This window comes from Marmota monax, unplaced genomic scaffold (assembly GCF_021218885.2).
Source record: "Marmota monax isolate L192 unplaced genomic scaffold, Marmota_monax_Labrador192_F-V1.1 WCK01_AAM20220418_F8-fsc00024, whole genome shotgun sequence".
Classification (NCBI taxonomy): Eukaryota; Metazoa; Chordata; class Mammalia; order Rodentia; family Sciuridae; genus Marmota; species Marmota monax.
Genome location: NW_026695224.1, coordinates 1,991,080 through 2,016,085, shown reverse-complemented (window position 1 = coordinate 2,016,085; position 25,006 = coordinate 1,991,080). Strand labels below are relative to the sequence as shown.

At 33.8% G+C, this 25,006-nt stretch overlaps 1 protein-coding gene across 4 annotated transcripts in view; it reads right to left on the bottom strand.

The window, feature by feature from the left end:
• Phkb (phosphorylase kinase regulatory subunit beta) overlaps positions 1-25,006 on the bottom strand; it is a 225,231-nt gene that overhangs the window by 91,601 nt on the left and 108,624 nt on the right. For all 4 annotated transcript variants that reach the window (XM_046435179.2, XM_046435180.2, XM_046435178.2 and 1 more), the window contains 5 exons: positions 24,095-24,158; positions 7,742-7,837; positions 6,217-6,414; positions 1,652-1,709; positions 952-1,029 (listed from right to left, as the gene is read on the bottom strand). In XM_046435179.2, the coding sequence (XP_046291135.1) occupies positions 952-1,029; positions 1,652-1,709; positions 6,217-6,414; positions 7,742-7,837; positions 24,095-24,158 (494 nt within the window). The remainder of the gene's footprint in view (positions 1-951; positions 1,030-1,651; positions 1,710-6,216; positions 6,415-7,741; positions 7,838-24,094; positions 24,159-25,006) is intronic.

Sequence of the window (25,006 nt, the reverse complement as noted above, 5' to 3'; positions counted from 1 at the left end):
GATATTTGAGGAAAAACTCCAAAGAGTAATCATAGACTCTTTGTGGGATAGGAATGAGGACCAGTACTGTAAATGACATTTTATTCATCTTTATGAATAACCTAAATTAATCTCTATCAGGTCCATAAGACCACATACTTTTTTTTTACCAGTACACCATAATTTTTAACTTATGTATAAATATGTTTTCAAAACTGTTCTCAGATGAGAATATATTCTTATTCTATTTATACTTCAAAATCCCAAAGATATCTAGACCTTTATGTTTGAAATTCCTTGGAGAATTAGTTTTCCAATAATATAGAAAAGTCAATTATGTTCTTTAATGGTCCCTGGTGGTGTTTGATTGAAATCAATATATTCCCACTTATAAGACTGGACATTTTGACCATTTCTAACATATTAAATACATCAGTGAAAAATAACACTTAAACATATAAAATACATTCAAAGCACAATGCTAAAGGCCCTAGAAGCAACTACAAAGAGGATAGAATGTTCTTGGTAACCCTAGTGCCTTTAGAGAAGAGCAGAGCATCTCCAGGGAGCCTTCTGGGTCTGGAGTGGGAGCAGCACTCACCAATCATACAATTTTTGGTGACATGGATAAAAATCAGTCACTTTATATTATTATCATACTACACAGAGTAAAGGAATTACATAATTTAGTAACAGATGAAAAAGATCTGTCCACATTCACACTACCTTGGCATTAGTACTGCCATGACTATCTAAATTCTTCTGCATTCCTGTATTGACTGATGAATTCCTTATGTAAAAACACATGTATTATAATAAATTAATAGACTATTCTCTAAGATTTCATATAAGGCTCAATCCATTTTTTCAATTTAATATACATTATTGTATTTTATAAAAGACTCACTTATACATTTCAAAGGAACACTAAGGAAATGGTAATAGGAAGAATTCTTGAAAAAGCAACTATACCTTCTGTGGTCTGATGAAGCACTGGAGTTAAAAGATCCTGATATTCCTTGACTTGTTTGGGATTGCCTCTAAAAACTCCTAAAATGTAAAATATAAAATATAATATCAGGTTTACTGAATAAGTATCATAAAAATTTTACCTTAGAAAACTTACTGGTCCTTTTTAAATTATTGTGATAATTTTTTATGTAAATGATAAAAATATAATTTAAAAAGTAATGCAAATTGAATGATTTTTTTCAAAGAAATTTAGAAAGTCATATTAGCACTTAGAAGTGAAAACTGAATTTTAATTAAAATTTCTCTCTGATTAAGCATAAATGTTATATGTCATGATTATAGTATTCATGATTTATATTAATCAAAAACCTTTCTTTGTAAATACAAATAATATATTAGTATCATTTTAAAATCAAAGTAGTTTTTAAAAATTTTTTATACAACTTTATTTATATTTATTTATTTATTTTTTAGTTTTAGTTGGACACAATACTTTTATTTATTTGTATGTAGTTTTAAAAATTATGTATATGATTTAACATTCACTCAGAAAGCAGAAGAGTAGTACATAAAAATTCAGAGCAGTTAACATCACCCAAGTACAGTCTATTTGCTAGATGAAAGGAGTCATATTTCATTTCTGCTCTTCTTTAAACCACTTATATCCTATAGCTTACATTTCAGGAAAAAGCTCACTTACCATCAATCATCATATAAAGGAAAAATATGGGAAATTCACATTCAATGTCATCAAATAGCTAAAACAGAAAATAAAAGATTAAAAATTTCAACAACAAACTATAACAACTGTATTTAGGCTAAAAAGGTAAAATATTAATTTATAGTAATAACTTAAAGTTGGATTGATTTTTATAATAGTGAATTATTTTTAAAAAAATTATCAGGACTCTTATTATTGAAAACCTCATTTATTCAATCCATCAAACAGCAATCATCCAATAAATATTTACCAAGTATTTACTAAAAAGCTAATACCTGGCACCAACTAGACCAAGAAATATGAAGACACAAAAGAGATACAACTTCCCCAAGAAGTTTACAACCTACTGGAGAGGCTAGCACACAAATAAACAGCTATAGTGCAGTACAAAACGTCTCTACATGATACATTAGGAAAGCAGTGAATGAATCATGTTAGTCTCCCTGAGGGTCAGGGAAGGGTTTATAGGACAAGAGATGTTTCAGCCAATCCTTGATGGGCTTCATTGGAGAGATGAGCTAAAGGAAGTCCACACAGAGGAAGCAAAAATATAAACTATAGATACATAGAAACACAAAGTATGGATAGAAAATGCTGGTAATTCAATGATTCTAAGATAAGCAAGGAAAAAGTAATAGTAAAAACAGAACCACAATGTGTTGCCTAGGCCAGTCAAATGAAGAAGAGCCTCACAGCTCATGTTCAGAGACTGTGACTTTGACCTGGAACAGGGAACCAATGATGACTTATCAATACATTTACTTGCTAAATTGGGCAATTGGTAGTGCTAAATAGAGATACAGGGTAAGAAAAAAGGAAAGCAGGTAGGAGGCTGCTAGAGCAATACAAAGAGAAAAGATTAGCCTAAACCAGGGCACTTCAACTTCAGGGCTACTGACATTTGGGTCAAATAGCTCTCCATTGTAGGGGTTGTCCTGTGCAAAGCAGGAATTTTAAAATAACAAAGGTCTCCTGAGGGACACAATTTCCCCAGGTTATAAATCAGTAGCCTATATCAAGGAGTAATAGAGAAATAGGAACATAATATTAAGATTTTTAAGAAAGCCAAATCAGCCAGCTTTTGTGACTGACAAAGGTAGTTGAGTGGGAAGAAGCTAGAATGATTTTGTTTGGGGCTTGAGCAGAGGAGTTAGAACTGAGTACAAGGAGCCTGTAGGGCATCTAAGTAGAGATGTTCAAAAGACAGTTGCTTTAAGCTGGACATGGTAGTGCATCCCTATAATCCCAGTGACTCAGGAGGCTAAGGCAGGAGGATTGCAACTTCAAGGCCAGTCTTGGCAATTTAGCAAGGCACTAAATAACTTAGTGAGATCCTGCCCTGTTTCAAAATGGAAGATTAAAAAGGGCTGGGATGTGGCCCAGCACCAAAACAAACAAACAAACAAACAAAATGATAGTTGCATAAATGAGTAAAGAAATTGGGATGAAGAAGTATGAGATAAAGAGCATTATTGATAAGGTGTGAGAGCATGGGTAGGACTGAGGATGGACCACAAAAGAGCAATGTTTAAGAGGACAGAAAAAGAGAAACCTGCAAAGGAGACTAAAGAGAACAGTGAGAGAAGGAAGTAGAAAACTAGAAAAACAGAGTTATGACAAATAGAGAAGCAGCTTCCAAGAAGAAAGACTCATTTAAAGTATGCAAATGCTAAAGAGAGGCTTAATGAAATAAGGTCAGAAAAGCAATCCCTTATGATATAGTGACCCAAAGTGACTGACATCAATATAGCTACTGAGGAGTGTTAGGGAGAAAAGACAGATTATATAGGCCCAAAGAGAATGGGAGGAAAACAAGGTCTATACACCACTTTTACACCATGCTTTTCAGAAGTGTTGCTCCAAAGAGAAAGAGGATGAAAGGCAGATACGAATATAGGTTGAGGGAGGCTTTTTGCTTTTTTTTTTTTTTTAATGATAAACATCAATGTGTTTATGTTGAGGAAAAGAAATTGATTGAATTTGGGGAAACAGAACAGAGGGAAGGTGTAGAAGTGGGAAAGATGAGTGTAAGAAAGGAGAAATGTTCATCAGTCATTAAGAAAAGAAAACTTTCAGTTAGAGAACTAAGAAAATAAATGAGAACAAGATGAAATGTATATGTGTGTAGTGAGCTAAGAAGAGAGAGCACCTTTTATGAGACAGGAGAGAAAGAGACAAGTATGATGAAGAGATTCACTGGAGAAGGCCACACCAAAATGAAAGACTCTCAGTAGAAAATAAGAAATCAAAGGCTGGAAACTTGAGTACAAATGGAAAAAGGCCGGAAAAGCTTCCAAGAAGGGGTCCTGGCAGGGTCATACAGTACAACTGACAAGAGGAGGTGAAAACAGTGATAAGGACTGACCAAAAGGATATCCTGAATTAGAGGAGGTATTTATCCACAGAGTGCTAGTAGCTTTCCTTGGTGGTGCTCAGCAGTGAGTACATAAGTAGAGAAGGCCTGGTAGACTGATCCAAAGTTCAAAGTATGCAAGGTGGTAGTTGCAGATGGTTCAATTCAAATGTAAGTGAGGTAAATCAGCTCAGGAAATGAATTAAATAGAAATAAAACATTTGAAGGCATTTAAATGATAAACTGATTAATTTAGCAAATTTTGACACTACAAAATTTCAACAGCTATAAAAATTCAATACCATACACAATAAATGATTCCTAAAGCTCTCAAATGATACATTGACTATGAAATTTAACACATTCATGAATAATTTGTCAACTTGTCTTGCAAAACTAAGTGTATATTGAATTTAAGAGTAGTACCTTAATTGCCAAACAATTACAAAGTCTAATATTGTTGAGACATACCCCATATTACAAATCCATTTTATGGGTCTTCAGTGGGTGAGTCAAAGTGATAAGCATGCTTTAAAAATTTTCAGGGCTGGGTTTGTAGCTCAGTGGAAGAGCACTTGTAAAGCATGTGTGAGAAACTAGGTTCCATTCTCAGCACCACATATAAATAAATAAAATAAAGGTCCATTGACAACTAAAAAATATTAAAAGAAAAAAAAAAGAGGGGCTGGGGTTGTGGCTCAGCAGCAGAGTGCTCACCTAGGTCTCATGTGTGAGACCCTGGGTTCAATCCTCAGCACCACATAAAAGTAAATTAATAAAAAATAGGTATTGTGTCCAACTACAACAAAAAAATAAAATATTAGGAAAAAAGAGTAATTTTCAATGTACCCAGTAAAGCAAAGTCTTCAGCAATGTGAGGGGATGCTTACTTTTTCGGAGTATTAAGAATATTTTATATGGCTTAAAAGCAGCTAGTACAAAACTATACATAGTGGTTTGAAATAAATAATATTTTAAAACTAATATTCAGAGAAGTATATTGTAATGAGAAGTGTCTAAATGAAACAAAAGTGACAGACGGAGTAGTATCAGTTTGAATAATAGCATTTGCTTAATAGACTAAAAGCTAGATCACAAATAGAAACTTTATATTATATAAGACAAACAGGCAAAGGACTGAAAATGCAAGAGAAAATTGTTTGACCAGTGCATCAAGATGGCCTACTATGAGCAAACAGACCTCATAGAATAAGAGCTAATATTTATTGAGCACTTGCCATGTGTCAAGCACTGTTCTAAACATTTTAAACGATTTAATTCTTTTTATTTATTTATTTATTTATTTTTTATTTTTTAATATTTATTTTTTAGTATTTGGCAGACACAACATCTTTGTTTGTATGTGGTGCTGAGGATCGAACCCGGGCCGCATGCATGCCAGGTGAGCGCGCTACCGCTTGAGCCACATCCCCAGCCCCCGATTTAATTCTTAAAAAAAAAAAAAAAAAAAAAAAAAAAAAAACTCATGAGGGGCTGGGATTGTGGCTCCGTGGTACAGCGCTCGCCTAGCACGGGCAGGACCTGGGTTCGATCCTCTGCACCACACAAAAATTTTAAAAAAGCATTGTGTTGTGTGTCCATCTACACCAAAAATAAATATTAAAAAAACCTCATGATATAGCTAGTATTATTATTTTACCAATGAAAAATATTTTATATATATACATATATATATGTATATATATTTTAGAGAGAGAGAGAATTTTTTTAATATTCATTTTTTAGTTTTTGGCGGACACAACATCTTTATTTGTATGTGGTGCTGAGGATCGAACCCGGGCTGCACACATGCCAGGCGAGCGCGCTACCGCTTGAGCCACATCCCCAGCCCCACCAATGAATAATATTAAACACAGAGTTCAATTAACTTATCCAAGACTACATAGCTATTAAAGAGCTGGAACTTTAACCCAAGGAGTCAGCCTCTGGAATTTGTGATTTTGACCATTTTCATGTACTAATGCACAATATATATTTTTTTTTTTTTAAAGAGAGAGAGAGAGAGAGAGAATTTTTATTTATTTTTTAGTTTTTTCGGCAGACACAACATCTTTCTTTGTATGTGGTGCTGAGGATCGAACCCGGGCCGCACGCATGCCAGGCGAGCGCGCTACAGCTTGAGCCACATCTCCAGCCCATTTTTTTTTTTTTGCACAATATTTTTTGATACCTTAATTTCAGCTGGTTTGTAGTAGCGTCTGTTTGGATCCTCCAGTGAGGTTCTATATCCATCTCTCAAGAAACGTTTAAAACCATATTTTCCTTTTAATTTTCTAACTACTTTATCAAGTGTCTGGTTAAACAGAACTTCATCATCCAGGGCAAATGCAGGATAACTGATGCAGGGAAGCAGGGCAGCATCTGTATTCTGGGGTCAATAAGAAAAACAAATTGTGTCTACAGTGATATGATCAACAAAGCCTAAGGAAAATCATGGATATGAAAAGTCAAATAGATTATCCAACCAACAGTGTGAGCTTGCTCAGAAGAGCAGGCAAGTATTTCTATGGCATGCTGCAGTGGACCTTACAGAAGAGTTAAAACTTTGTTATTAATAAAGAGAATTGTCAAAGTGCAACATAGGCTCAAACATTAAAATATTAATTAGAGCAATATGTAAAAATTTAATACCAATAGCCATCACAATTTAGTTTGCCATAGCAATTTGCTTATAATATTGAAAAAGAGAAACAAGTTAAAGGTCCATCAATTAGCAGCAATTAAAATTTATATTCTAAGAGAAATTAAAATTTATATTATAGAAATGTATTTCTACATTTAGGATAACAATGACTGTGACCAATACTGTTCTATTTTGTAAAGTAAAAATATTATACATGTGCATAAAAATATATGGAAACATGTATATGATACCACCTAAGAGTATATTTGAGTGGTAGAATAAATGGATATTACTTTATTAAATAGCAAATGATGCTTATTTGTGAGTTTTGATTTCTTTTACTATAATCTTACATTACATATATGTAAGTTATTTTTAAATAATTATATTATTATGTTTGGATTTTTTAAAGAATAGAATCACAAATAATATCTAGAAAAATGTACAATTTGGTATAATAAGCATACAAAAGTTCATCAGACAAAGAAATAGAGTAAATAAAATGGGAGAAAAGAAACAAGAACATTTATTCAAAAGAAGTATCACTGGGTGCAGTGGCCTATGCCTGTAATCCCAGCCATTCAGGAGGCTAAGGCAGGAGAATCTCAAGTTCAAAGCCTGCCACAGCAATGGCAAGGCACTAATAAGCAACTCAGTGAGACCCTGTCTCAAAATACAAAAAGAAGTGGGGTGGCTCAGTGGTTGAGTGGCCCTGAGTTCAATCCATAGTAGCCCTCTCCTAAAAAACATATATCGAAATATATTTTTCTAATATTCCATGACAAAAAATAATTCATTTTGGTCTAATGTTGCTAACTCCACCAAAAGAAAAATAATGTCTTTTTTTTTTAATATTGCCTTACAAAAGATCCAAAGGACAGAGAAGCTTTGTCCACAACTATTTTCTTCCTAAGTCAGCTTTCCAAAGGCCAGAGGAGTCAGGGGCAATATTAATTATGTTTTCTTATGGACAACCTCTAACATTTTAAGAGTACTTTCTTGGAAAAGAAGTTAAAATGACATAAAAATCATAAATGACAGTTCATTTTAATTTATGCTAAAAATATCTCACATGAGATCTTGATTCTCTGGGTAACAGTGAGCACAAAGTTTGCCTGTTGCGGTTGTGAGCATCAAGATCCACGAAAATAACTGACCAAGAACAGCCCTAGAAAGAGAGAGAAAAAGAAAAACATTTCAAGAACTTGTCAAACATTTGGCATTGTTACTGTGGGAAATTTCACAAAAAATATTAACACTGATTGTCTAAGTATGGGATTACTAAAGATCTTACGATTTTTTAAAATACTTTCCGTATTTCTCAAATTTCTTGCAGTAAATATATTAAACAATCATAAAATATATTTACAGTTGAAATTTTTTGCCTTTTTTATATATCAAAATGTACTGATTACAAGATAGTCAATTAATAACATTTACTTTAATGAAAATACAAGTAGTTAAGCTAATATGACAAGGAATAAAACTAGAAATAATTTGAATTCATAAAATCTGAGCTTTGTACATTCCTTATAAGGAATGTTAATTATATGATCAAACTAAATAAATTTATATAAAATCAAGAACTGTTAAAACATCTGATTAAAATATGAAGATAGCAGAATTTCCAATAATAATACTGAAAATAACAGTAGCTATTATTTAATATGTTAGCATAATGCTTTATGTTTCACATGGCTTATGTCACTAAATATCCACATGTAGATATTATTATCCCTGTTTTACTGAAAAGGACACTAAGCCTTAGTTCAATAGAGCAAGGGTATAAAATCAAGTCTGACATAGAAGCCCATGCCTTAATCACTTAGTTTTACAATTTCCCACACTAAAAAAAAAAAAAAAGCAAAAACCAAAACAACTATCTTTCAAGTAAGAACAACAACAACAAAACTTGAATTAAATGATAGGTATACTATAAAATGTCAACTGGTCTTCTAAAACATTAAAATTTTTGTTTACCATTTAGCCTTTAGTTCATTCCATATTTTTTTTTTTTTAATATTTTTATTTTTTAGTTCTCGGCGGACACAACATCTTTGTTTGTATGTGGTGCTGAGGATCGAACCCGGGCCGCACGCATGCCAGGCGAGTGTGCTACCGCTTGAGCCACATCCCCAGCCCTAGTTCACTCCATATTAAACAGCACAATTTTAAGTCAACTTGACATTCTTTTACTGTGGAGCTAAATATTTGAAAACTAATGAAATGGGAATTCAAAGACTGCTTTCATTATAAGAGAACACTGAAAAAATATATGTGGGGAAAACAGAACTATCACGCATTTCATGTAGCTTCAATATTACTTTCTAAATCTCATCTCAATTCTCACAAACTTCAAAGATACACTCAATGGAAATGAAAACTCCTTGAATCAATCATATAGCACTAGTTCCTAGATCCAAATATTAGACTTATTAGATATGTAATTCTCCGCTTAACCCATGTTAATACAAGAATATCAGCTTGTAAAGTAGAATAGTTTTTCATTCAAAACATAATTTTTAAAAAATATTTCACTCTGGCAAGTGAATTAATGAATGAACAGGGAATGAGTTAGGCTGTCTCTCAACAACCAGGCTAATATTAAACTGTTCTGTTATTTGAAGAGTTCCAATCTCCCATCTCTACTCATCTATTCATTCAACAAAATGTCATGTAATAGGTACTGTTGGCAGAGTACTATGCACTCTGCTTTGAGGAAAACAAACAAGGTTGAATTTGACCTGTTCTCTCAAGGAACTGACCTAGTGATAGACAGTCCTGCGCAAGACAATTATGAAAGGAACCAAAAGACCACACATGGCAATACATGGCAAAGTATCATGCACAGGGCTTAATGAAAGAATTATAATTATAGTAAGTCACCACAGCAAAGTACCATGAACATGGTTTATATGGAAGAATAATAATTATATAGTTGCCTAAGGAAGTAGGAGAAGATAAGGACCAAAGCTAGGATCTGAATTCTGGAGGAAAAAGAAGCAACTAGATTAGTAAGAATAAAACAGCAAGAAATAAAGGGTATAATATGTTAGGAACCTGTGAATACACAAAATATAGGAACCATAATTTGTCCTTAGGCCAATAATTAATAAAGTTAATTGCATGCCAAACTGCCTGGAATTAAATTTTTAAAAGATACAATCAAAATAGGATAATTTACTTTTGAAATGAAAAATTTGGTAATTCTCTCCATTATTTAATAATGTAAACAGTCAACTTCTATTTTCTGGCCACAAAAGATAGCTTATTTATCTAAGTTCATCAAATATTTGTTTGGGTTTCAATTTTCCTCTACCAGTCTCTAAGAAATATGCCCAAAGGGAAATAAAATCTCACAATTTTATCATATTTTAACACTGAGAGCATAGGTTAACAATACTGTTTGTGTTCTCTTACAAAATATACAATAGTTTATGCATTAAGGCCCATATTTCCAGGAGGGTAAAATCACCCAAGGTCATGGGCAATTATTCCCCAAAGCAAGACTTTTAAAAAGTCATCAAGGAGGGCTGGGGCTGTGGCTCAAGTGGTAGCGCGCTCGCCTGTCATGCGTGCGGCCCGGGTTCGATCCTCAGCACCACATACAAACAAAGATGTTGTGTCCACCGAGAACTAAAAAAATAAATAAATATTAAAAAAAAAAAAAGTCATCAAGGAGAGTCCTCATGTGGAATTAATTATCACCTACTTTAAATCATCAGACGCTTAATTTTAGTCCTGCAAATTTCAAAGCAAGCTACATGTCTGCATTGCTTTGAACACTTTGCATAACATGAGCAATCTTTCTAGTTGTCCCTTTTAGATTCTGGCCTCAGCTCATTTGTCAGTATCTTGACTTCCCCAATTAAAAGCAAGAATATGAAAAATGTTTTATGTGTATATGTCACTTCAGAGTATCTTATTAACTTTGGATATTTGATTTTCATCTTCCATTTCCTGAAATCATCAGAACTCTGTCGTAATATCCTGATTCCACATAGAGAGCATATTTTTTTTTACAACAGAGAGTTCAAACTTCTTTAAAAAACATTTTTTTTAGTTGTAGATGGACACAGTATCTTTATTTTTATTTATTTATTTTTATGTGGTACTATGGATCGAACCCAGGGCCCCACACAGGCAAGGCAAGCACTCCCCCACTGAGCTACAACCCCACAGAGCTCAAACTTTATTCTGAGTTTCTGCACTTATTTTAATTCTAGTAAATGCACTAAATGATTCTACCTGACAATGTCATGGGGGGCATGGTTTCAATGATGGGAAAGGGCTGTACTGACCCATCTACCTGTCCCCTCAATTCTCATGACAAGAATAAACACTTTTGAGATGGTTCCTAAGGCCCATGGTACCATATGCACCACATCATACTGTTAATATCAATGATCTCGGTTAAAAGTGAAATGATTTGGAGAATTGTCTGGCCCTCTCTCTCTCCCATTTTAATCACTTCTCTAAGTCTGAGCTACTAGAATTGCTACTCTTATCTAGAATCAAAAAATAAAATAAGGTGAAATTATTTAGTGGGGATCTACTACACATGATCTCTTCTATTCTTCTTTTAGAAGCAAAATCAAACAACAAAGCTACAATGAGGTGTTTTTTCTTCTCTAATTCAGTATCAGGCTTCCCTTAGCAGAGCCCAGAGAGGAGTACTCTTCCAGAAAGTAATGTTTACAGACTGGAATTCCCCCTCTACACCATTGTAATGGCAATAGGTGTATAAACGGTCAATTTTTGCTTCCTGCTCCAAGAGTTTTTTCCAGTAGCTCCTTTCAAAATACAGCCTTCTCTTCTTTACAGAAGATGCTGCTCACATACTAGTAAAGGAATTTTCAAAGTAAAGAGGAGGATAAATCTGATCATTAATTCTCAGAACAGCAAAGCTGAGACTCAAAATCAGGAATCACAAAACTGTTGCTTACTATGTCCATGACATTTGATAATATATTCTGACTTGTTTATTAAATGTGATTATTTGAACACTGCCAAATATGACTTAAAATATTTAAATATATTTGTCACTGTATTTATTAAGAACATATTTGAGACCCTGATGAAGTATCCCTAATGGAGGATTACATTAGTATGTATCTAAATGTAGCTGACCCCAAATCAGCTTTTATTACAAATTCATCATTATAGAAATTAGGTTTGAAGGATATGGACAATAGGCCCCAGGGAACTTCCCTTATCTAAAACTGTTCCCCTACCCGCTTTCCTGCCAGGTTTGTAGGGGGATGTCTGTGGTAAATTGGAGCTTTTGTCATTGTAGTGGGATAAAATAAAAGCCTAGGCCTTAGTCATAGGAAAGGTAGGAAGGGAAAATGGGGAGAACACAGAAGGGACTTGCACCTGGCCCCCACCTATACCTGAACTGGCTGTCCCTGGTACAACAGGCCTCAAAGAACTTCCCTTATCTATGACTGTTCCCCTACCAGCCCTAAATGAGCCTACAACCGAAATTCCTCCCGTGACCTGGCCCTGCTAAACCCTATAAAACTCAGTCTTAACTTGCTGTAGCCATTGCCATTTTCTCTCTCAAAAATGTGCCCCTCGGTTACTTAATAAAGCTCTGCTGATCGTTGAGGTCTGTCTCCATTTCTTTTTCTTTTTGTATTCTTCATTTCCTTTTTTTTAAAAAAAAATTTATTAATTTATTTTAGTTTTTTTAAGTGGACACAATATCTTTATTTTATTTTTATGTGGTGCTAAGAATCTAACCCAGTGCCTCACACATGCTACCACTTAAACCACACCCCCAGCCCCTGCATTTGCTTTTAAGGTCCTCTTATCACATTTGATTCCTAAACAGTGACTCAAAGAAAAATGTAACAGTGGTCCACTTAACCTTTTAAATATAGTCCTCCTTGCTCTGAGGCTTATTTTTAAAAGGATATGTATTTTCTCTCTTCTCCCCTCTCCCCACTCTCTAACAAGATTAGGGAGACAGTGCTATCTTTCTGCCACTAGTTAATTATCCTTGAACAACACCCACCACAGGTAGGAACTATCTGCCAGAGAACCTAAGAAGTGAATATCCAACATACCATCAGGGCACCCAGAGCACACCTGGAAGGCAACCCTTGAAGAGTTTGTTGGGCAGAATCACAGCCTCTGGGACAGAAGTCCCTTGTGTTTTTTTCTTTGCTAGCAAAGCTATAAACCTTCTTTTTCCTTTTTTTCAAAACCATGTCCTCATTATTAAATTGGTATAAATTGGCATTGGGGACAAGGACCAAGATTTGGTAACAAACATAGTTTGAGAATGTAGATTTAAATAGTGTTGTTTTTTTTTTTCCCCTTGAATAAGAAGGAAACTGATTATTGGGGAAAAAAAAAAACTAAAAGTTTTTTAAAAATAAGAATTCTCAAAGAAAACACAGGGGAGGATTTCAAGATGGAAGAACAGAGGAGGTTGCTTACCTGGCTGCTCTGTGGAGTGAAACCAAGAAAGCAGACAGGCAGCTTCTCAGCAAGGTGGGTGAACATTAAACAAACAAACAAGCAGGGGGACTTTACTGGAATTTAAAATTGGACATTAAAGCAGATCAGGGACTCAGTAGGTTGGATATAAAAAAATAAGGAAGAAATCCCCAGGGGCACAGCCAATGTCACAATCAGGCCAAAAGCACCAACCAGAGCAGCCCCTCTATGAGCACAGTGGAGGGATAAGGGAATTAAAGGAACCTGCATTTTTTTTTTTTTTTAAGAGAGAGAGAATTTATAATATTTAGTTTTTAGTTTTCGGCGGACACAACATCTTCGTTTGTACGTGGTGCTGAGGCTCGAACCTGGGCCGCACGCATGCCAGGCCAGCGCGCTACCACTTGAGCCACATCCCCAACCCGGAACCCGCATTTTAGGGAGGCCTGAGGTGTGCCTAGGTACAGAGCATTTAGAGATCAAGGACACTGCCTCATAAACATGAAAGATGCGCTGCACAATATCCATGTGCAGGGATAGAAGCCACCATCTCTCCAGGTGCCAGGTAGGGGACAAAGGCAGGAACCATTTTGCAGCCACTGTGCAGAGGCCAGCAGCTGAGAGGGCTAATTCCTGGCAAACGTAAGATGGCCCTAAATACAGGCCAAGTAAACATACAAAGCATGACACAGAGTGTGCTTAAGTGACCAGGAAAGAATCAAACATGGAGAAAGGTTTACACAGGGAACAACTGGTTGTGGAAACCCATCCGTTCTATCCCACTCCTCAAATTCGAATGCTTGCAGGTTTCACAGGTAGAGACACTTCTGGCCTGGAATTTGGAAGGGTGGGGGGTAGGAGAGATTGGAGACTAAACCCGAAAGGGATCTGAAAGTGACATAGGGGACTAAGAATTGGGCCTCCCAACACATGAGTGGAACCCAGGGCAGATCTGTGGGGTACAGTCTTCTAGTGTGGATCAAAAAGTACTGGCCCCTGGAGGTAAGCTGTTTTAAAATCTCCAGAACAACTGGCATTCAGCAAAGAGGCTGGAGCCCTTCTATCCAGCGGGTAACGCATCATGATCCAGTGAACCCTACCTAAAACTGCTGAGAAGAAAAACTGAGACTCTTTTGAACTCCAACAGAAATTCTATCAGAACTTTAACTTTTATCAAGATTAAAAAAAATTATTTTCTCTGTTTAATTCTTACCTTAATATGGTATATGAGCATTTATACATATTTATATTTTTTCCTCATTTCTAGCATTTTTTAAGCCAGTTATTTTTCATGGATGAATTTTTTGTGAACTAGAATGTTAGAATAATATATTTTTGTTTTGTTTTCTATTATTTTATTTTTATTTGTAATTTCTTTAAATTTTTACTTTACATATATATTTTTTTCCTGTTTCCATTGACTCTCTCATTTTTTCTGTTAACAGCCAATCTCAATTGTTCTCTCTCTCATGCTTCCTCTTTTATTTCTTCTTCTCTCCTCCTCCCTCATAATTATCACATCCTTTATCTCTTCTTTTCTCTCCCTGTCTGCCATTTGAAATTATAATCACAACTTGCTGTTTTTATTGTAGGCAACAACTGATCATATCACTTCTGTTTATTGTGATAATTAATATTGTAGACATCATAGTAGAAACTATTTGGTTTAATACTGTATATTGTTTGCATTGGTTGTTATTATTATTTGTCTCCCCCTAAATAATGAGGTACTGGAAACCTTCAGGGACACTATAAGTCCACAGAGTAGAAACTCTACTGCCTCATAACCATACTGTTAGATGAGGAGAGACAAAAACATGAAAAAGCAAAAGAACAAATTGCCCCAAACAAACCAATGTACATAGAATGTACATAGTTAAACTGATCTGTGAAGTAAAGGACAGTATAAGAAATGAGAGGTGGAGCTGGGGTTGTGGCTCAGAGGTCGAGCACTCGCCTAACATGTGTGAGGCACTGGGTTTGATCCTCAGCACCACATAAAAAAATAAATAAACAAAATAAAGGTATTATGTCCGTCTACAACTAAAAAAATAAAAATAATTTAAAAAAAATAAGAGGAAGTAAAACATCACTTCAATAAAGAGGCAGAGATTCTGACCAAAAAAAAAAAAAAAAACCAAAAACAACAACAACAAAACACACACACACACACACACACACCCAAGAAGAAATCCTCAAAATTAAGGAAAAAATAAGCCAAATTAAATTAAAAATTCAATAGAAAGCATCGCCAACAGACTAGATCATTTGGAAGAGATAACCTCAGGCAAAGAAGAGAAAATACATAATCTTGAAAACAGAGTTGACCAAGGAAAGAAGATGGTAAGAAACCATGAACAAAAATTCCAAGAACTATGGGATAACATGAAATGACCAAATTTAAGATTTATTGAAATTGATTCAGGTTCAGAGATACAAACCAAAGGAGTGTACAACTTTTTCAATGATATAATATCAGAAAATTTTTCCAAACCTAAAGAATGAAATGGAAAATCAATACAGGACCCAAATGCATCAAATTAGAATGATATTATAATGAAAATGCTTATGGTACAGAATACAGACTGAATTTTAAAGGCTGCAAGAGAAAAATATCAGATTATGTATGTGGGGAAACCAATTCAGATCTTAGCTGATTTGTCAACCCAGGCCCTCAAAGCTAGATCCTGGAATAACATACACCAAGCTCTGAAAGAAAATGGATGCTAAGCAGGAATCCTATATCCAGCAAAATTAAGCTCCAGATTTGAAGATTAAATAAAAACACTCCTTGAAAAATGAAAGTTAAAAGAATCTGTAGCTAGAAAGCCTATACTACAGAACATTCTCAACAAAATATTCCATGAAGACCAAAAAAAAAAAAAAAAAAAAGTGAAAACCAGCAATTGAAGAAACTACACTAAAGGAATAGTCAATCAAAGTAAACTAATTAAAATTAAAAGCTAGAAATAAGCCCAAGTGACCAGGAATACAAATCATATCTCAATGATAACCTTGAGCAGTAATGGCCTAAACTCATCGATGAAAAGACACAGATTGGCAGATTGGATTAAAAAACAACACCCAACAATATGCTATCTCCAAGAAACTCATCTCTTTCTGTTACAAGTACTTTAAGACATCCACAGACTAAAGGTGAAAGGATGGGATAAAATATGTTACTCACATGGATTGCATAAACAAAAGAAGGAGTTTCTATCCTCCTATCAGATAAAGTGGACTTTAAACCAAAGATAATCAGAAGTGACAAAGAAGGCTACCATTTCATTCAGCTTAACAGAATTATATTATACATCAACAAGACATAACAATTATAAATAATTATGCCCCAAACAATGGAGTATCTACATACATCAAACAAACCCTTCAAGAATCAAATAGACCACAACACAATAACACTTGGTAACTTTTTTTTGTGGTCATGCTGGGGATTGAATCCAGGGCCTTGTGCATGCTAGGCAAGCACTCTATACCAACTGAGCCTATATCCCCAGACCAATACTTGATAACTTTAACATGCCTCTGTCACCACTGGATTTTGTTTTCCTCCAACAAAAACTAAATAAGGTATAGTAGTAAAAAATACAACTGATAATTCAGATATAACAGACATATATAGAATATTTCATCCATCAATGACTGAATACACCATCTTCTCAGCAGTACACAGATGTTTCTCTAATATAGACCATGTTCTGTAAGCTATCACATATGTTGGCATACAATTATAATATTACCTTAATATATTTTTAGCATTTGTAGGATTGATCATCCCCTTTCCATTGATATTAATTTTTGTGTTTTTACTTTTTCTTGATTAAACTTGTTTACATTTTATCAAATTTTAGCTGTTTTATTTCTTCTCTGTTTAACATATTTCTGCTCTTACTCTTATTTTTCTTTCCTACTACATAATTTGAAAATAATTTGATTGTTATTCCAGCTTCTTTCTGTTACAAGTAATTTAAGTTATAAATGTCCATCTGAGTCGTGTTTCATCCCAGGGATCCTGATATTTTAAGCTTTTATTATCACTTAGTTCAAAGCTCTTTTTTTTTTTTTTTACACTTTTTTGTGCTTCTTCCTTGACCTCTAAGATATTTATAAGTGTGCCATTTAATTTTGAGAGAGTTGACATGTGGGGGTGGGATTCTTTATATCTCAAGGTGATTGATTTCTAATGTAATAAACCATGAAAGAAACAGTCTGCACTACTTCAATTTTTTTTAAAAAAAGTAATAATAATGCTCGTATATTAATTTTATTAAATACATATATGTCAAAACTGATAAAATTGCACACTTCAAATATGTGCATTTTATGGTACGTCAATTTTACCTCAATAAAGCTATTGGGGGGAAAAAAGAAAACAGTTTGCAACTTATGGCAGAACACATCAAAGATCTGAGATTTCCCACACCAATAATTCACCTTCCAGATTCATTGTGAGTGGCTTTGGGTTAGTTCTTAGTTCTACCCTACTTTTGTGTGAACTAAGAAAAGCTAAGTCAACTCTCTGACCATTCTTTTTAAGAAGGGATTTTCCATTTCCAAAGAACTTTGACTCCCTGAAGTTGACACAAAGAAAAGATAGACTTTTTGAAAGCTTTCAATTAACTTGGCTAAAGACATAAGATCAGATCTTTCAAAACACTACATCAAAAATCTTTAGAAATAAATATCCATACAATCTGAAATCCTCCAAGATGTGAGGAGGTTACATTGGGTTTTCACTTAAAAATATTTATTGTCAGTTCTTATCCCAGTAACTAATTTTTAATGAGAGCACAGCTCTTTTAATACATTAAACAACATTATAAAATGATTAAACACTCAATAAAAATCCCATGCAGTATTAAATGTGCTACTATTTAGCAGGCACATTATTATTTTAACAATTGTAAAAGTGGAAATACTAAGATTTTCAAAATTGGTTCTTGCTATGCTCCCCATCAGAAGACAGGATGAAATGGAATTCATAAAACTAGGACACTGATACTATCCTATAAAAATGAAAGATGAAGAAGTTCTACTTCGCAACATGCAGTCACTAAAAGAATAAGACATTGTCTATATTTCCATCCAAAATTATCAAAGGGTCATTCATTTAGCAAACACTTGGTGCACAGACACATTGTAAAATGACATGACCTAAAGAAGATAAAAAATTAACACTGATTAGAGCACTTGTTCTCATCCTTGGATGCACTTTAGAATTCCTGAGCAGATTTGAAAACCCTAGTGTCACTGCCTCCTCCTACACCTAAATCAGTATGTCTGGGTATAGGAATCAGTATTGCTTTTTAAATTCCTCAGGATTCCAATGTGAAGTCAACTCTGAGAAACTGGCTGTGAAACAATAATGATATTAAATTTTTAACTCATAATCACAATGACTAATAAAGCCTTCAGTTCTTTTAGAATTATAAGTAAATAACATATGAAAACTTCCTGGGAAAAGTAAAGTTTTAAAGCTACGTAGAATATGCACCAACATCACACCATGCAATTTCATCAAAGAAAAAAAAAATACTAAACATAAAGAAGAGAGGCCTCAATACAAGACTAGTGGGTGGATTCAGTACTCCACTCTGACCAATAAATCTCATTGGGGGGGGGGAAGTGAACAAAGAAATATCAGTTAAATACACTATAGATCAAATGGTTTTAATAGACATCTACAAAATATTCCATCCAATGTTTGAGGATCGATCATCAGCTCATGGAACTTTTTCCAAAATAGACCACATATTTCAACAGTAAGCAAATTTTAAAAAATTCAAAAAACTGAAATAGTTTCATTCCATTCTGATCAGATAAGATACAAGAAAGCAGAAATTAACAGCAAGGGAAATTACAGAAATCATACAAATACATGAATACTGAATAACACACTTGAAAGATAGTGGGTTACTGAAAAAAATAGGGTGGGGATAAAAAAATTTCCAAGAATCAACCAAAAATAGAAACAAAACATACCTATGGGATAAAGTGAAAGCAGTACTAAGAGGGAAATTTATAACAATGAGTGCTGACATTAAAAAACAAAATAAAAAAGAATCAGTTATAGGGGCACATGCCTGTAATCCCAGCTGCTCAGGAGTCTGAGGCAGGAGGATCTCAAGTTGAATGCCAGCCCTCAGCAACTTAGCAAAGCCCTAAGCAACTCAGTGAGAACCTGTCTCTAAAACACACACACACACACACAAGAAGCTGGGGATATATATACCTCAGTGATTGAGCACACCTGTGTTCAATCCCTAGTGTCAAAAAAAAAAAAAAAAGATAGAGATCTCAAATAAATAAACTAATAATACATTTCAAGATCTTAAAAAAATAAGAACAAACCAAACACCAAATAAGTAGAAGGAAAGAAACAATGAAGATCAGAGATAAAATAAAGATGAAAAGAATACAAAGAATCCACAGAATAAAGAGCTGGTTCTTTGAAAAGATAAATAAAATTGACAAAGCTTTAGTTAAATTAACCAAAGGAAAGATAGCGAATACTCAAATAAGTAAAATTAGAGGTGAAAAAGAAGTTAATACAATATAGATACCAATGAAATTCAAAGGCTTATTAAGAGACATTTTGAAAAACTGCATGTCAATAAACTGGACTATCTAGAAAAAAATAGAAAGACTTCTGGACATATATTAACAAAATTGAACCAAGAGAATATAAAAATCCTAAATAAAGCAAAAGAAGTAATGAGATAGAAGTGGTAATAAAAAGTCTCTCAATAAAGAAAGCCCAGAACCAGAAAGATTCACTACTGAATTTTACCAGATTTTTAAACACCAATGCACCTCAACTATTTCATCAGACAGAAAGGGAATGAATCTTCTCAAACTCATTCTATAAAGACAGTATTAACCTGCTACAAAATCTGATAACGACACAATAAAAAAGGAAAACTATACACCAATATCTTTGATAAATTAAGATCCAAAAAAATTATTGCAAGATGAATTCAATAGCACATTAAAAAGATAATGCAGCATGATCAAGCTGTATTCCAGGGATGCAAGGATGCTTTGTCATGAAGAAACCAACAAACATAATTCATCACCTAAACAGAATCAAAGATAAAAGCATTACATGATCATCTCCAATAAATACAGGAAAAAGCATTTAATAAAATTCAACATCCCTTTATGATAAAAGTCCTTGAATAAATTAGGCCTAGAAGGACCAAATCTCAACATAAAGTTTATTCATGATAAACCCATAGCAAACATCATACAGAATGGGGAAACACTGAGTTCCTCTAAGATCAAGAGACAAGGGTGTCCACTGTAACTACTCTGATTCAATATACTTCTGGAAACTTTAGCCAGAACAATCAGGAAAGAGAAAGAAATAAATGGCATATAAATTGACTGTTCGTTGACGATATGATTCCGTACTTAGAAAACCCTGCAGATTCCACCAAGACTCTTAGAACTCATAAACAAATGCAGCCAAGTAGCAGGATACAAAATCTTGGGCTGGGATTGTGGCTCTGTGGTAGAGTGCTTGCCTCACATGTGTGAGGCACTGGGTTTGATTCTCAGCACCATATACAAATAAATGATTAAAATAAAGGTCCATCTACAACTAAAAATAATTTTGTTTTAAAGTGTCTTTTCTATATACCAGTAATGAACTTGCTGAATAAAAAAAAAAATCAAGAAAATAAATCCCATTTACAATAGCCTCAAAACAAAAACAAAAACAAACCTCCAAGGAATAAGCCTGATTAAGGAAGTAAAATATCATTACAATGAAAATTATAAAATATTAAAGAAAGAAAATGTAGAAAACACTAGAAGGTGGAAAGGACTGCCATGTTTATATATTCTGATAATTAATATTGTTTAAAAAGTTCGACTATTCAAAGTGATTTACACATTCAGTGCAATCTCTATTCAAATACCAATGACATTCTTCACAGAACCAGATCACACAATCCTAAAATTTATGTGAGAACATGAAAGAGCCCAAAGGCCAAACCACTCTTGAGCAAAAAGAGTAAAGCTGAAGGCATCACAATGTGAGATTTCAACACATACTATAGAACCATAGTAACAAAAACAACATGGTATCAGCATAAAAAGAGACATGTAGACCAACAGAAAGAACAGTGGATCCAGAAAAAAATTCATGTATCTTCAGTCAATTGATTCTCCATACAGGTTTTAAGAACATGTTGGACAAAAGATAGTCTCTCAACTAATGGTGCTGGGAAAACTGGATACCCACATGCAGACATTGCAACTAAACCCCAATTCCATACAAAAATCAACTCAAAGTGAATAAAAAATCTTAATATTAAGATATGAAACTCTAAAACTACCAAAAGAAAAATGGGAAAAACCCTTCAAGATAATGGCACCAGCAACGATTTCCTGTCTGGACTTCTATAAGCACAAAAAACAAAAACAAAAGTTGATAAATGGGATACATCAGATTAAAAAATTTCTATACAGCAAAAGAAACAGTGAAGAGACAAAGAGTGAAGAGACACATACTGGGACAAAATCTTTGCCTGGTAGGTCCTTATCTGAGAGTTGATTAACAAGCAGAATACATAAAATACTGAAAAGAAAAAAAAAAAAAACACAAGAAAACAAGTAATTCAATAAAAAGTGGGAAAATAATCTGAATTTGTACTTCTCAAAAGAAAAAGTACAAATGACCATAAATATATGAAAAAGTGCTCAATATTTTTAGCCATCAGGAAAATGCAAATCAAAACTTGGTGGAGATTCAATCTCACTCCAATCAGAATGGCTAATATTAAAATAATAAAAATGAATACTGGTAAGGATGTGGGGCTAAAGGAACCCTTATATACTGTTGGTCAGAATATAAACTAGTACAGCTACTCTGGAAAACCATATGAAGGTTTCTCAACAAACTAAAACAACTATAATATGATCCAGCTATCCCACCTCTGGGTATATACAGGAAGGAAATGACTCAGAATGCAAAGAAATACTTGTACTATTACAATAGCTAAGATATGGAATCAGCTTAGGTGCCTATCAATACATGAATGGATAAAGAAAATATGGCACATATACACAGTGGAATATTATGCAGCTATAAAGAAAGAAATCCTTTAATCTGCAAGAAAATGTATGGAACTGGAGGACATCATGTTAAGCAAAATAAGCCAGACAGAGAAAGATAAGTATTGTATGTTTTTAATCATATGTGAAAACAATATTTAAAAAAAAAAGATGAACTGAATAAAAGATAGACTATTAGGGAACAGGACAGGGACCTAGGGAAAGGTGGAAGATGGAAGGACATAATTAATGCACAATGGTATACATGTATGGAAATGTCACAGTAAAACTTTGTTAATTTGTATAAATAATATGTCTTATTTAAAAAGCCAGATAGAGTTAGTAAAGCTACCTTGTATGTATGTATACAGATGTGTATAAACAACCTGAAGATTCAGGTACTTCAAAGAAAGGAAATAATTTCAAAAAGAGTTGGCCATTCCTGGTTCACAACAGTTTACTATTTGCTATGCCATGGAAAGCAGTCAAGCAAGACCCATATTTTTTTTTTTTTCAGAATGCTGGTAGTCCACCTCTGATTTGATCCATGACTTTTCTCAGTACACTTGAAATACTCTACAGGACTTTCAATCAGATCTCTTCATTTCCTTTGTTTCATATTATTAATGGACTGTAGTTCATTAATAATAACAATAAGAGATAACTGTTATTGAGGGTTTAGCAGAGCTAAAGTTAATAGCTAATAGCTAAGTTAACTATTATTTGCATGTAAACCTTCTGAAATAGATCCTATTATCATATCTCTTACCTTTTTAGTTACAAAGAATACAGTAATGCCATCTCCTAATTCTAATATAATGCTATTCTTTAATGTCATTATCTAGCCATCTGTCTATCCATACATGTGAGAAGGAAACCCTGGGTCACCTCTTGGGCACAGACTATGTACCATTCTCCCAATTCTGTCTTTAGTCATTCCTCATACACTAGATATAACTACATCTCATTTTCCAGAGAAAGTTGGGGTGAAAAGAAAGCTTATATATCAAGGGAAGAGAAGACAGGCAGTTGTGTTACCATACTATGACTTGAAACTTTCTTAAATTCAAGACTAGAGATTCATAGTATAATAATTGCTGTAACAAAACCCAAGGTGACTCTTTGGCACATCTGCATTAGCTTCCTAAAATATATTTTCGCTAAAGTAGCATTTCAGTAACTTAGACTTAATTATACCAGTTGGAAACTTCACATTGCCTTGTCATTTTGGAAATCTTTATAAAAACTGCTAAAGAAAATTAGCCTATTTCTTGATCTGGAATAGTAATGTTTATTTCTACATTTTATTCCCTTCCATTGACAACTCAATCTGTGGTCAGTTGATTAGTTTTATGGTGCATAACTGGCTAAACATCTTATGATCTAAGGTGACACTCAAGGATTCCCTTTAATCCGTAAAGAAAATGAGATATTAGACATATGATTATAGGCAGATGAAGGTGAAACTAGTATCAAAACTGCCTATTCTATGGCTGCATACATTACACATATTCCCCTCTGCATGAGAAATACATTTATATACATTAAATTGAAACCTACATGAGAACTGACATGAAAAATAAATAATATATAATGCCAGAAATATTTTAAAATATGAAATCCCTAAGAAATGTCTAAGAGACTTGAGGGAAGCTATTGACACTAAACCAAGAAAATGAGAGAATTAATTTATCAAGAAATTTTTAAAAAATAAGGAATGAATTTTAGTGAGAAAACTAAAACTTAACTGGCAAATAATTTTCAAAGTAAAAGCTTTTCAAGCATGGGCTGGTACATAAATTTCATATATTCATTGATTATAAGGAAATGACTTAAGGAATAGCCAAATTAATTAAACATACAATTCAAATAATCAAAGACTTCTTATTATTTTTTTTACCTGGTTGCCAAAAAGGTTGAATCCATTAATTGCTTCTAGAGCTGCTTTTGCTAAACCAACAGAGCTAAAAGAGAAAAGGAAATACTTCATTACTCTGAAAAGTCTGGCTACAAAATAAGAACCATTACCTGATGAATATTCACAAGCAAGTTTCTTTATTAACAATTATAACAACTTCCATAGGAGAACATTGTCTAAGAGACACCTTTCTGACATTTCACTATTTTAATTTTTCTTTTTTATAGTTAGTGATCATCTGGGAAAAGTATTTCTGGGTTCACCTTGACACAGACTATAGGCCATACTATTTATGGAAGTAGTTTAATTCTGGTTTCATTTCAATTCAAGAACTTGAAAAAAAGTGGTGAACTTTAGAGGAAGGTGTATTATGATGATATGTGCTGTAATTACCAGGTTGGGCATCATTAGTTCAGATCAATGTTACAGAGCTTTTTTAATGTCAATTCTAAACCTTAAAAAAGATTTTGCATGTCATACACTTATTACAGATTATGGTTTAATGTATTCCTTCAAATACTCATTTTCTAGGATCTAATAAGTCAGGCATTATTTTATGCTTATAGAATAAATGATCTCTCTACCTCTCATTTTTTGCTATTCTTCTCCTTGTAATAAAATAAGTACTATTTCCCTCAGTATCCTACTCCTTTGGCCTCTCAAATGCCACATACAATAGTGATAAAAAAAATAGGAAGACCCATTTCATTTAAAATATTATACTGTCATCTTATAAATATCTACCTTTAAAATTTTTAGATCAGCTGGGCACAATCGTGGTCACCTGTAATCCCAGAGGCTCGGGAGGCTGAGGCAAGAGGATCTTGAGTTCAAAGCCAGCCTCAGTAAAAGTGAGGTGCTAAGCAACTCTGAGATCCTGTTCCTAAATACAAT